Source organism: Cyclopterus lumpus, chromosome 4, assembly GCF_009769545.1.
Source record: "Cyclopterus lumpus isolate fCycLum1 chromosome 4, fCycLum1.pri, whole genome shotgun sequence".
Lineage (NCBI taxonomy): Eukaryota > Metazoa > Chordata > Actinopteri > Perciformes > Cyclopteridae > Cyclopterus > Cyclopterus lumpus.
In genome coordinates this window covers 3,932,153-3,945,697 of record NC_046969.1, presented here as the reverse complement: position 1 = coordinate 3,945,697, position 13,545 = coordinate 3,932,153, and the positions used below count along the sequence as shown (strand labels likewise).

Genomic DNA, 13,545 nt, shown 5'->3' with positions numbered 1-13,545 from the left:
GACCTAGCTTGTAATGCCTCATAACTGTTGCTTGTTAATGTGACCTTTGTCAGATCAGAACTCAGCTGTGTCCACGTAGTATGTGTGTTTACACTTCAATGTGACCTGACGAATATATTTTAGTGGATAAACACATTTAATTTCCCTTAAATTTCTGCTTACTCATCATCCCTGCAGTATAAGGAGACTTGTTTTGATGAAGAATAGCTGCTAAGAAACGCATTTCATTTCCTATATATACCATCACAGTAAAAGTCCCCTGTTATTTTGTCATTTAAAAAGGATTAATTTTGAAGCATCCAAATCAGGAAAACCTGGCTTTTCATCAGCACTAACTTAACTCTTCCCTTTGCTCTCCTCAGGAAAAGGACTGTAGGGGGAAGAGGTTGGAGACCTACAATTGATAGATTGTGCTCACATGGCCTCCTTTCCTCACTGAGATCAAACCCAAAGCGAGCCAGGGCACCTCAGCCTCACAAGTGTATCCCCGGTGTAGCCAACCGGTCCAGGTTTCTGTGTGTAGGTCTGCAGTGTGTCTGCTGGACTCACTGTGAGAGGCCGACTGCATGGACTCGGCCAGGCTGACACTGGACGGCGTCTTGGGGGGCGAGGTAGGATCTGCGCAGCGCTCCGCGTGGAGCCGGGGGGCACAGGGCTGACCGTGGTCCCCCAGCATGCTCGGCGAGCTCTGGGAAAGCGCGCCGGCGGCCTCGGGCTTTGAGGCGTCTCCAGCAGGGTCACTGGGACCGTCAGCGGCGAGGCACTTCCTGTCTTCACTCTGCAGTTGGACAGAACAAACCAATGGTCTTCTTACTCCTGGATGATTTCTACAAATTTGGCAACGGAACATTTTTCACATCAGCAACAACACGACATTTTTAGAAAAGTTTGATTAAGAAAGATCCCAAAAGGCCCAAATTAAGGCTGTGATTTAAAATAGTTTAGCTTAATGCGCTTCATGTATCCGACCTCGCTGTCTGCCTGAGCCTCCGCTTCACTCTCCAGCACCATGTCCTCCAGCGGTGCTGCGGCGCTGCAGGGTGGGCTCTGCTGTGGGGGGGGCGCCGCGCTGCTCTCCGACAGCCTCTTGGCAGCGTGGATCCGGTGGGGGTGCAGTCTGCTCAGGGACACGTAGTAGAAGCTGCCCTGTTCTCCGTTCAGCACGTAGCCAGAGAAAGACATCCGGCGGAACTCCTGCGGGGTCAGACGGTAACCCATCAGAGGTCACTTCCTGTCCCAGAAAAGATACCTCATTCCTTTTTTAAACATCAGACTAATGAGCTTTAATGTTGTGTTACACCACTACAGAGAGGGAGGAGATATCTCCATTAAGGAACTGGGAGGCTTTTATTGTGAAACATCTGTACAAAAAGTATTGAAATAAGCCTAAAATGGCAAAGTGGAACCTTTTAGAATTGATGTGAAAACTGTTTTTTCAAAAAGTTTAAACTCAAAGCTTGGCTTCTTACTAAAATAATATCAAATCTATATATTGGCTCATATTAGATTATCCACAGCAGGACATGAATAAATATGAATGTGTGAAAAAGCACTGAACATGGAAAATGTGGAGGTATTGAACATATTTTATAGTGTGTGTGTGGTGTGTGTGTATGTGTGTGTGCGTCTGTGCGTGTGTGTATGCGTGTGCGTCTGTATGTGTGTGTGTGTATGCATGTGCGTCTGTGCGTGTGTGTATGTGTGTGTATGCGTGTGCGTCTGTGTGTGTGTTTATGTGTATGCGTGTGTATGTGTATGTATGTGTATGCGTCTGTGTGTGCGTGTATATGTGTGTGTATGTATGTATATGTGTGTGCGTCTGTGTGTGTGTGTGTATATGTGTGTATGTATGTGTATGCGTGTGCGTTTGTGTGTGTGCATGTGTGTGTATATGTGTGTGTATGTATGCGTGTGTGTGTGTATGTGTATGCGTGTGCGTCTGTGTGTGTGTTTATGTGTATGCGTGTGTATGTGTATGTATGTGTATGCGTCTGTGTGTGCGTGTATATGTGTGTGTATGTATGTATATGTGTGTGCGTCTGTGTGTGTGTGTGTATATGTGTGTATGTATGTGTATGCGTGTGCGTTTGTGTGTGTGCATGTGTGTGTATATGTGTGTGTATGTATGGTGTGTGTGTGTATGTGTATGCGTGTGCGTCTGTGTGTGTGCATGTGTGTGTATATGTGTGTGTATGTATGCGTGTGTGTGTGTATGTGTATGCGTGTGCGTCTGTGTGTGTGTTTATGTGTATGCGTGTGTATGTGTATGTATGTGTATGCGTCTGTGTGTGCGTGTATATGTGTGTGTATGTATGTATATGTGTGTGCGTCTGTGTGTGTGTGTGTATGTATGTGTATGCGTGTGCGTTTGTGTGTGTGCATGTGTGTGTATATGTGTGTGTATGTATGGTGTGTGTGTGTATGTGTATGCGTGTGCGTCTGTGTGTGTGCGTCTGTGCGTGTGTATGTGTGTGTATGTGTATGCCTGTGTGTGTGTGTGTGTGTGTGCGTGTGTGTGTGTATGCGTGTGCGTCTGTGTGCGTGCGCGCGTGTGTGTGTGCATCTGTGTGTGTGTATGAGTGTGTGTGTGTGTGTGTATGTGTGTGTGTGTATGTGTGTGTATGTGTGTGTGTGTATGCGTGTGTGTGTGTGTGTGTGTGTATGCCTGTGTGTGTGTATGCCTGTGTGTGTGTGTGTGCGTACCTCTCTGAATCTCTCCAGCGACTGCTCCGGCCCGAAGACAAACTGCAGCGGGACGTCCTCACAGTGGCAGTGCGGTCGCCCGCTGGAGCGCAGGACGTGCTCGGCCACTTTCTGCAGCGCGGCCGAGCTGATGACCCGAGAGTGACGCAGAGAGGAGACGATCTCGTCCTCCAGCAGCCAGCGGATCTGAAACAGAACCACAGACCCCCAATTCGAATATTAAGACTTATACCTGCTAGCAGTTCCCAAAAGATGTGAAGCTTAGGACAAAGATGCAGTCATAATATTTATGTTTTACAAAGTATGCAAAAGAAGAACATGACGAGTTAAGATTTGGATGTAGGGCTGCACGATTATTAATCACGAAATTATATTTTATTGCACTGCGTTTATTGACCAAATCTAAAATATATGCATGTCCTCTTCTCTATAGTGCGGTTTATTAATCTAGATAGTTTTGGTTTGAGTTGCCTAAGACATCGGCCGTAGAGATGTACAATATGGTACAATATGGAACTTGGCTTGTGTTGCTAAAAGGGCCAAAAGAATCTGTTTGAAAAATGTTTCCTTCCAGAAATGATGATCCAGTTACTCAATACTATTACTGATCAATAGTAAAAAGTGTGCATTTGAAATAAACAGAACTGCTTTCACATCACATATTTGCCTCAGAATAAGACTGGTCTGCATTCACAGCATCTCCCAGAAGCAGCAAAATAAGACCCACAAATTAAATCAACAGAAAACTGATACGTTTGTGCTGATGAACATGTCGTTGCATCAAAGTGAGTTTTTTCCAACTGATGTTAGTGCATCTTCGTTTTGCCAAACAAATATACAGCTCCTTCCTCTTCCACTCTGGACTGCAGCTGCACGACACCTCCTCAAAAGGTGAAACATCTGGATCGCCCCCTGGTGGCTGACTGTTTTCTATGAGCTCACTCTTAAAGTCAGTATCGCAGTCGATCGTGTTCCTTTAACGTATTCGATCCATTGTGCAGACTTTGATATCCGTAGAATGTCACTAAACAGTGAGAATGAACATGTGACGCTCAGGAAACAAACCAAAGGGTTCATCTCCTTGTTTTTGGCTTCTGCGTGGTGCTGAAGGAGAGCTTGAGAAATATTGTAAATGTAAAAGGGTGGTAAAATATCCGTAAAATATCAAAATAACCTAAAAGATAAAAAACTCACTCGATCATGTTACTCCCTTTCCTTAACGTCTGATAATCCCGTTTAAAGAATGTTGATGTTGATTTCATAAACACGGATGAGCATTCAGTTGTTATGCACCAAGCATTCTGGTTCTGCCTTGTATTACATTATGTATTACACTGCACTGTAACTTTTAATCTTGTATTTTATCTTGTTCTATTTTTATATTCTCATGACTCTCTAATGAATGTTGTTAATTGCATGTAAATGTCCTTTTATAATGCGTTTCTTTTACACTTTGAATTGATTGCTGCTAATCTGTGCCGCGTTAATAGACTTCCTCATCGGTTGCATTGCTGTGTTGCCGCTGTGGTTGCTCACATTTACAGGAGACTCACCTCGTCCATTGTGGCCAGAATGGCTAACTTGTGAGGAAGTGGGAGTTTGGATAAGGGATCACTGGAGACCCTGATGGAAGACAAGACATGCGTCTTATGACCAAACAGACCAGAGAGAACAAGAGAGATGAACACGTGTTGAACCAACTCACCCGTTAGCACCGGCTCCCCTCAGACTGTCCATCACCGCCATCAGCTCCTCATCGGAGCGATAGGAGGAGGGCTGTCCTGGTGAACGATTCAGGGACACACTGCTCTCGGAGGTGTACCTGCACACAGAGGGGAGGTTTGTAATCAGTCACATTCAGGATAACATTTACAGTGGTGAGCCACACAATGGTCCGATTGGTGAACAACTTCATGACTACTTGAAAACATGACGTCGCTACAGAATGAATTAACAAAACAGTTTCCAATATGTTTTGTGTGGATAGTGTTCCATTCGACATTTTAGCTCTGCTTCACACTATTCCAATGATTGACAGCTGTCATACACTAAGGAATGACGCAATGTGCTGACAAACCCAAGCCAATTTAAGGAGGACATGTTGTACTACTTGTCAGGTTCATACTTGTGTTGTCTACTAAAACATTCTACAGAAACTCTGTATCCTTCTCATACCGTCTGTCTGAATACACCTGTATTCAACCTGTCTGAAATGCTCTGTTTTAGTGCCTGTCTCTTTAAGATCAGTCTGCTCTGATTGGTCAGCGTTTTACGGTATTCCGCTGACACATCTTCAGTCAGACTTCTACCAATGACTGTATATCCGTGACATCACGCCCTTACAGAGAGTCTGTATTTCTCTGTGGAAATGTTTTGATGCTTTCAGTATGTTTATAGATCCTGGACCTACTTTACATATTCAATAAATAAATGTACATCTTAGTTTCTACAACATGGGACATTTAAACATGGATGTAAACAAGAAACTTTTCAAAATATATTATACACAAGAAATCCTCATTGCAACGATGTAATGAGACAGGAATTGCATTCAACGTGTGTGTTTGGCCTCAGTAATATACACAATGCATGTTGGTGCATATAGAGACATTTTGTTTGCTTACGAGAAAACTCCCCGAGGATCTTTAAGACCGCGATGTGATCGGCAGAATTTGTAATAACACTTAATGACTGATATACCTCACGAAATTCCCTTTTCTTGCAAACCTGCTGATGTCCGGTGGCTCGTTGCTCACACTCTGACTCACCGGTTGTGATGGAAATCCGCCATGACTTCGATCTCCAGAGGAAGAGTCAGGACAAAAATATCCAGGGTGACCGAGAGCTCATTCAGATCCACAGACTGCAAGGCCTCGGCATTCTCCAGGCAGGAGATGATCTCACCTGCAATCACGCAGCTGCAATAAGTCTTCAACTAAATATTGTACAGAGGACAAACAGCTGCTTTGAGGAATGCTGCTCTGATTAATTAATGATAGTGGGAACTCTTTCATTAAAAAGGTCAACTTCTGAATATTGTAAATAATATTATCTGGGATGAGTCTGTCCTCACCGAGGCAGGTGGGCAGCGTCTGTATGGGCATGGAGCCGTGGCAGCTTTTCATGTTGACGGAGCAGGTGACATGAACAAACAGCGGCGGCATGTCCAGCTGCTGACCCTCGGGCTCCAGCAGGGAGTCCCCCTCCAGGATGCTGAAGGAGTCCTGGTCCTGGTTGACCGTGTTGGAGTCCGACAGGGACTGGTCGTCGCCCTCACCGTGGTGCTCCTCGTACTCCACCACCAAGTCGGTGTCGCTCTCCGTCATGATGCAGCAGCCGGACAAGTTTTCTGCACGCAACAAAAACATAAAACAGTCATTATCATATCACCAGATGAGGAGTAAAAATTAAATGACTATGAAGCCAGTCATTAAATGGTAAATGGACTGTACTGTAATTTTTCTAGTATTCCGACCACCACTGAGCCACAGTCCCCCCATCATTACAACATATATATTATATTATATATTTAATGTTTTTAATGGCATAGAGGCTGTGCATGAACAAATGTACATTTGGACCACAAACACAACATCAGCTTTAACTCTTCGTTAGCCAGATAACTTACCTTCAACTTAACTGAACCAGACTTAACTTACCCTCACAAAAAGATATAATCTTGACAATTTTAATTTCACTAAATGTTTGTTAAGTCCCTATTAATGAGGTAATGATGATGATTGGAGCCTATGGACAAACTTTGTGCTTGTGGAGACATTTCTGAGCGCCAAAGAGAGCACAACGAAGAATGTCCCCTTTACTTATCCTGACTTTATTTATCCTGACTTTACTTATCCTGACTTTACCTATCCTGACTAAACATTCGGAAGCGCTCCTCACCGTCCTCAGTCGCCGGCTCAGCCTCTGACACCAGCTCCTCACTGGGCCTCCTCCCCATGTCCCCGTCCTCTGAGTCCTCCTGAGGGGACAAGCCACAGTGCAAAGGTTCACCCAGTCAGGGAGCCCATTCTCTTTCAAGGACAGAGCATCAGTGATTTTACAGCATCTCTTGGATTAGCCAATGTTTACTATTCCTTTTTATGATCTCTGATGTTCAACAATGATGAGATGTGAAAACAAAGCAAAACACAAGGATGACAATTAGAATGCCAAAACGGTCGACTCACCTCTCTCTTGCACGAAGGCGGGCAGTAGAAGAAGTAGTGTGGGTTGGAGGGCACAGTTTTGAAATACTGGGACACGATCCCCATGAATTTATCCTGTGGAATAATTTGTTATGAACTCAGTTTCACTCCGTTAGCTTATTAAATTATAGGATATGATCACTGACTGCAGGTCTCCTTTCCAAACATGAAACGAAGACCCCAGACGGTACCTGTATGATGGCGTGCAGATCTGGATACACTTCACACTTGGGCTGAGTTTGAAGCAGCAGCAGAGGGAACTCGGGGATCTTGGCCGTCTTGGACTCCTCCAGGATGAGTGGAGATGTGGGAGCCGAGGATTTCCCTCTGGATTCAGGTTCACCGGCATCCTCCATGTCAATGCTATTAACATTGAACATGAACAACTGTGTTAGCTCATAGGAAACTGGATGAAATGTAAAAGAAAACGAGACCTCAGTGAATTAAGAGCGTTTATTGTGATTTTAATTGTATTTGTCGGACCGATGCTGTCATTATTTCAATGTCACCATTTCAAAAGGAGCCTGATTCGACTGCGGTGGAAAACTGTGGTTATGAAACAAAGGATCCTTCCATTCTGGCGATATAGGGATGATAAATGTCTGATTTGACATGGATGTGATTGGGATCTCACAATAAATCATGACATATAGTCTATTACGGTTTAACTATCAGCCTATAAATAATACTATTTAATAAGACACTCAAAATAACTCAAATAATGTGCTTTTAATCCCTCTCCTGAGTGAGTGAGTGAGTGAGTGAGAATAGATCACCATGAAGACCAAGTTGCAACTTAAACAGTGAATGAAGATCAGTCAATCAAGCAGTTAGTTCTTAAGATAAAAGAAAAAGTAACATTGAAAGAAACTGAAGGACATTTCAAGGTCCTCCTCTGGAAAATACCCACAGGAATAAAAATTAAATGTAAATCTTAACATAGGCAGTTGTTTTCTCTCACACCCTGTTTATTAACATACCATTATATACTCACATTGTATACTGTTTTGGCTCTATACAATACACAATGTTCAGTACACACTACCTGGACGAGGAGGCCATGGCAGCCCTGTCGTCTGGTCGCTCCTCCTCCACCTCTCCAATGATGAAGCTCCTCGAAGGTTTTGGATTGCCCCCCCATCCTGGCGTCCCGGCATGCTCCCTGAAGACCCTGATGTGTCCACAGAGGGTCTGCAGGAAGGAGGTGACGTCGATCTCCTGCAGGGATTCCTCACAGTAGTCCATAGCCATCAGGACGTCCTGCGAGCTGATGCTGTAGGACTGTTGGAGGCTGCGGTACACACCTGACACACACAGACCCAATGACCAACCGTGATGTTGGAAGGGGAAATATTGATAAGTTAATGATACACATATGATAATAGCATGTCAATAATCCATTGAATATATACAGTTATGGTTACAGACACATCCCCCTCCCAACACTCATATTTTGAGTATTTCATTGAAACAAACACTAAATAAACTACATTTAAAAGTGAATTTGACTGATGGCATTATTTTATTTGTGTATTCTCTATAGATATTACGATTAATATCAAAAATTCTTACATTCACAATAATCGCAACGTGAAAACCCTGATATCTTCCGATATTTTATTTACATTTTAACAGAACACACGTTGCACACAGCTTTGTCTTAAAGTGGAACTGTCCGATGTGTAAAGGTCTTTAATCTTTTAACGCCTCTTATTTCAGGTGTCTTACAATAGCTTAATACTTTGCTTTTACTCTTTTTGTCTGAACTATGTAGTGTAAATAAAGTTATATTATCTTGGAACTGATGCATTTACTTATCGTTGTTTGTATGTATGTATGTATGTATATATATATATATATATATATATATATATATATATATATATATATATATATATATATATATATAGGGTATATAAGGTGACTGCTTATATTTTGAGCGTCTTTCTTCTAAAAGCATATTCATTATTTCAAACTCGTAAATGAACATATGAATATAACAAATTCCCATGGCTTTGCCAAACTTTTGGGATTTTTCAGACTTTTCCAGGCCTGGAAATAACCATGACTTTTCCAGGTTTTCCATGACCGTACGAACCCCGTTATAGGTCGTAAAGACATACAAACGTGGCAACATGCTTCTTAATGGGAGGAACATGCAACCATGGACAGTACCTGTATGAAAAATTAACGAGATACAGTTTATCAATTATTTGTTCGTGAAGCTCCATTTTGGATTGAAAAAGTTGACTGACATTATTCTTAGATGTAGAAAATAGTGTAGAATGTGCATCTGTCCATTTAGCTCCTGATTCCCTTTCCCTGTAACGCTATGAAGAAGAGTCCACATAGCTGGTCCTCAGAGAACTACAGGCTTTATAGAGCAGTCACACACTCAATAACCCATTTTAATGTTGCACAACCTCCTCACCTCTGACGTAGCTCTGGTGGTAATGCTCCTGCAGCAGGCTGCAGTAGTGGGCCAGCTCCTTGTGTTTGTGAGGCTGAGCCAGGAGGTCGGTCCAAGGGGACGGGCTGCTGCGGTCCTGGGACAGGGGCCTGCCAGAGCACACAGGGAGATGGGAAGCACACATCCTGAGTGAGAATAGGTGTATGTTTAATGCTCAGAACGTGTGTGTGAAAAGACAATGTGAGACAGTTTTGTGCTGCAGAAGCATTTTGGATAGCTTTAGCCCAGATCTCCCAACTAGAGGAAGCAAAGTCCAAGGTGAGGGACAGCTGAACCTGCACAGCATGCGTTTGAAAGACCAAAGATCAGGACAGCAGGGAGGAAAAAACCTGAAACTGTTGTCAAAAGATCAAAGATGTGTTTTTGTACATGGAACAGTGAGGAGTGAAGAAAACTTTTGGAGTAACTTGCAATGTAATACATCGTATATAAAGAAATATTCAGCTTTTTTTGTAATTTAGAAAAGATGAATTCATAGAAATTAACAGACAAGAAAAAAGCTTGAAAATCATTTTTGACTTGGCCTTTGTCGTGGTGTCAGCCATTTCATATTCAAGATTTGATGTATTGAATTACCAGCAAACATGCTATAAGGTGATATATAGAGATATGAAGAAACCTATATCGTGAAAGATTTTGTCCATATCATCAGGCCCTATGTATCACTACAGGTGTGAAGAGGGAACTTGTTTAAAGGGCTAGTGTGTAGTAATGGAATATAATATGCATCACTATGTTTTCATGGGTGTATAATCACCTGAAACTAAGACCACTTGTGTTTCAGTTAGAATGAGTCCTTCATGTCTACATGGGGAGCCGGTCCTCTCCACAGAGTCCTCCACGTTGCACCGCCATGTTTCTACAGGAGCCCAGAACGGACAAACCAAACACTGGCTCTAGAGAGACTTTCACCTTTTTATGTCACCTGAAGGCCACCGTAGTTCTCTGACACGCTTGTGAAACCGTGGAAACGTGATCTTCAGAGAGTAAAACCATGGAACCACCAGCCTCCATCTGACCTTTGTTGCTCCTAAAGTAACTGTATTGTGCTCTGTGTGTGTGTGTGTGTGTGTGTGTGTGTGTGTGTGTGTGTGTGTGTGTGTGTGTGTGTGCGTGTGCGTGTGTGTGGCGACACAGCCTGAGGAGGAAGCACAGACAGGCCTGGGTAGAGGGCCTACAGCGTTAAGAGAAGCAACACTTCCCTGCTCTACAGGCGCACACAGAGGGGAGGAGGCGGAGCCACAGGGTGGAGCTACCTGAACTTCATCTGCTGACACATCTCCCAGGACTCAGCATCTTGAGCTCTATTCTCACAGAGACACACATGTTAACAACGGGACCGCAGCGATCATCCGTGGTTATTACTTCTGTAGCTTTGCTCGTCATTTCTATCAGTTATGATAATATTGTACACCACAAAAGGATTGCTAAAGGTTGCAGACAAACCAATAGTTTATCCATAGTCTAATTGACATGGAACATGAGAGACCTCCCTGTACATCATAACAGTATTTGGGTTTGTGATCGTGGCCTGAAAACTCTTTTCTGTACAGACTCTAATCTCCGGTAACGGAAAACAGTGACAATAGAATGTATTAATGTAATCTACAGCCGCACTACTGGCAGAGAATGATATAGAAACCTGGATACGGGCTTCACCTGCCACAGTATCTACCCGAGTACTCCAGCTCGTGTGTGCAGGTTTTCTGAAACCAGGATATGATAATTACATGCTGAAAGAAAACATGACCACCATAATCCAAAACACTAGATAGACGGGATATGCCAAGCACTTGTCCAAGTACCTCATCATGAGAAAATATGTTTGCATGTATCAGAAAACGTTGTTTCATTGATGGAAGTCATCAAAACTGAAGGAAACTTTTGACTGGCGGTGCGTTTGCAAAACAGATCAGTTAATGGTTCACGTCCAGTTCCCGTCAGATTGTGAGCCATCATGTTTCTGTGTACATTCACATATTCTCCACCTGAAGTCCTAGATCTCGAGAACCACCTCGTGAGTACAATATTTTCATGACTGATAAGAGCGATACCAAAACTACCTGAATGCCTAAAAGGCTGACACGGTAAGTTCTCAATAACGATACATTGTCAGTGCAGTGATCAAATCTGTTCATTGTCTTACTGATAGAAGTTCTAAACAGTGGAGCTGATCATAGAGTCTGGTTGTGCTGCACAACAGGCATGTGAGGTCACGGTACCTGAAGAAGACGTCCCTGGGCTGGTGGCTGGAGTTGGGGTGAACCAGCTGCTCCTTCAGGTGCTCCAGGGAGCAGTTGTAGACGTAGACTGGACACTTTAACTGGCTGCCGTCACCAGTGCTCTGCTGGGACGACTGCCTGCTGAAGCCGATGTGGAAATCTGCCTTCTGTGGTTCAGAGAACTGGACTCCTCCTAGATCTGAAAAGGGAGAAAAGTTGATATTTTCCCATAATGGTTTCAACCCGTTTGTGTGTAAAACGTCAGTGTGGCGATGCGTGACTTTAGCCATGAAATCCCCTTTGACTGGACGACACCAGTTTGGTTGTAGACCGACCTGAGCCCGTGGTCCCAGTCTCGGTCTCCGACACTCTGCTGTCCTGGTCCTCGGGGCGTGGGGAGCTGGGGGTGAAGTGTCCGTTGCTGAAGCTCATCCTCAGCCTGTCGACCTGACCGAGGCCGGACTCAGACCTCTCCGGTCCGCTGTTGGAGCCGGACAGGGAGTCCGTCTGGGATTTGTTGCTGGGGGTCAGGGTGTCGTCGTCCTGCGTGCTGACGTTGCTCCGAGGCTGCGCCTCCATCCCCGACGCCATCAGCATCAGAACGTCTGCAAAACAAACACAGAACATGCTGGTTTAACCGCCGCACGGCTCCAAATGGGTTCCAGATCTAAGAGGACAGCTGGCGGCGAACCTGTGAAGGATGCAGGGAGGAAGGTGAGGATGATCTGCTGGGAGCTGATGGACTTGGCATAGCACCTCCACTGTGGAGTGGAGCAGCTCCTCCCCAGCGATGGCTCCTCATCCACAAGGTCTGCATTACTGAAGCTCTGAGGAAACACGTTGACAACATTACAGCACCTGTGACGACATATTAAAAAGGGACAGGGTGTAGAATATTATATTCCATTTGAATAGGGGATTATATTTACAAGAGTAAATGTTACTTTGAAAACGTATTTCGATACAATTGCTAATTACCTTTAAAAATATGCAAAACAGTCAGCAACCAAATCCAAGTAGTACAATATTTAAGTAACGTGACTTTTTGTTACTTTGGGAATATCTCAGTACCAAATATGCAAATAAGGACAAGAGAAAAGAGAGCTCAATAAGATGACTTTGAATTAAACTTAAGGACTGATGTTAACATCAGGCAGTATTGATGTTTGGGAATGTGCTGCGCAGTTTTGGAAGTTGAAGAAGAAGTATTCTTCCTCTATCGATGTTGTTACCTTCTGAAGCAAAGATTCAGTTTTACCGGCAGAAGAGAACAAGTTGAACTTGACTTCTGGTTTATTTGAATAAACTCTGCGTCCAAGCGTCTGTGTCTCCGGCTGCTACATTGTCATGCTCATTTAAATGGATTTCCTTAAGGGAAGATGGGCCACCTACCCATTCCTCTTCTTGTAATGACTATGAAAACCACTCTTCTGGCTTCACACAAGGTTGGGATTACCTGTAACGTGCTGGTAGATCCCATCACCTCTTTGCTGCTGCCGGTGGTGTGGAATGACGTCATGGTGTCCTGTCGGTCTGGAGGCTTCAGACCCTCCTCTGACAAAACACAGGAGGCAGAGGATGCACGTCAGAAGAGGAAACCCCCCTCCTGTATCCCATTCAAGTGGACAAAACAGAAGGCGCACACACACACACACACACACACACACACACACACACACAGACAGACAGACAGACAGACAGACAGGTGCTGACCTTTGATAACCGGTAGGGAGAAAGGTGCGGCGTGGCCGTCTCGCTCCCGCTCTAAGACGTGGTGCATGAAGGCGACGTGGTCGTCGGCGGCCAACGGGACCTCTCTGTCGGTGAGCTCGTGCTCCAGGCTGCTGTGGAAGAGACCCAGCAGGAGCTCGTTGGACAGACAGGGGGCGCTGTGAATCTGCTCCTCGTTCTCCACTGCTACAGGCCAAGAGGAGGAGACACACGT

General features: G+C 44.3%; 1 protein-coding gene across 8 annotated transcripts in view; it reads right to left on the bottom strand.

Annotated features, from left to right (window-relative positions):
• The window catches only part of szt2 (SZT2 subunit of KICSTOR complex), a 90,126-nt gene that overhangs the window by 57,326 nt on the left and 19,255 nt on the right, over positions 1-13,545 (bottom strand). For 6 of the 8 annotated variants that reach the window (XM_034530851.1, XM_034530857.1, XM_034530859.1 and 3 more), the window contains exons 22-39: positions 13,314-13,517; positions 13,057-13,154; positions 12,292-12,427; positions 11,936-12,205; positions 11,601-11,799; positions 10,635-10,682; positions 9,340-9,467; positions 7,954-8,212; positions 7,100-7,271; positions 6,891-6,983; positions 6,604-6,682; positions 5,777-6,052; positions 5,472-5,607; positions 4,409-4,525; positions 4,257-4,326; positions 2,704-2,889; positions 970-1,194; positions 550-778 (exon numbers count right to left, since the gene is read on the bottom strand). In XM_034530851.1, the coding sequence (XP_034386742.1) occupies positions 550-778; positions 970-1,194; positions 2,704-2,889; positions 4,257-4,326; positions 4,409-4,525; positions 5,472-5,607; positions 5,777-6,052; positions 6,604-6,682; positions 6,891-6,983; positions 7,100-7,271; positions 7,954-8,212; positions 9,340-9,467; positions 10,635-10,682; positions 11,601-11,799; positions 11,936-12,205; positions 12,292-12,427; positions 13,057-13,154; positions 13,314-13,517 (2,925 nt within the window). The remainder of the gene's footprint in view (positions 1-549; positions 779-969; positions 1,195-2,703; positions 2,890-4,256; positions 4,327-4,408; positions 4,526-5,471; positions 5,608-5,776; positions 6,053-6,603; positions 6,683-6,890; positions 6,984-7,099; positions 7,272-7,953; positions 8,213-9,339; positions 9,468-10,634; positions 10,683-11,600; positions 11,800-11,935; positions 12,206-12,291; positions 12,428-13,056; positions 13,155-13,313; positions 13,518-13,545) is intronic. The other 2 variants (XM_034530853.1, XM_034530856.1) reach the window with 2 other exon arrangements.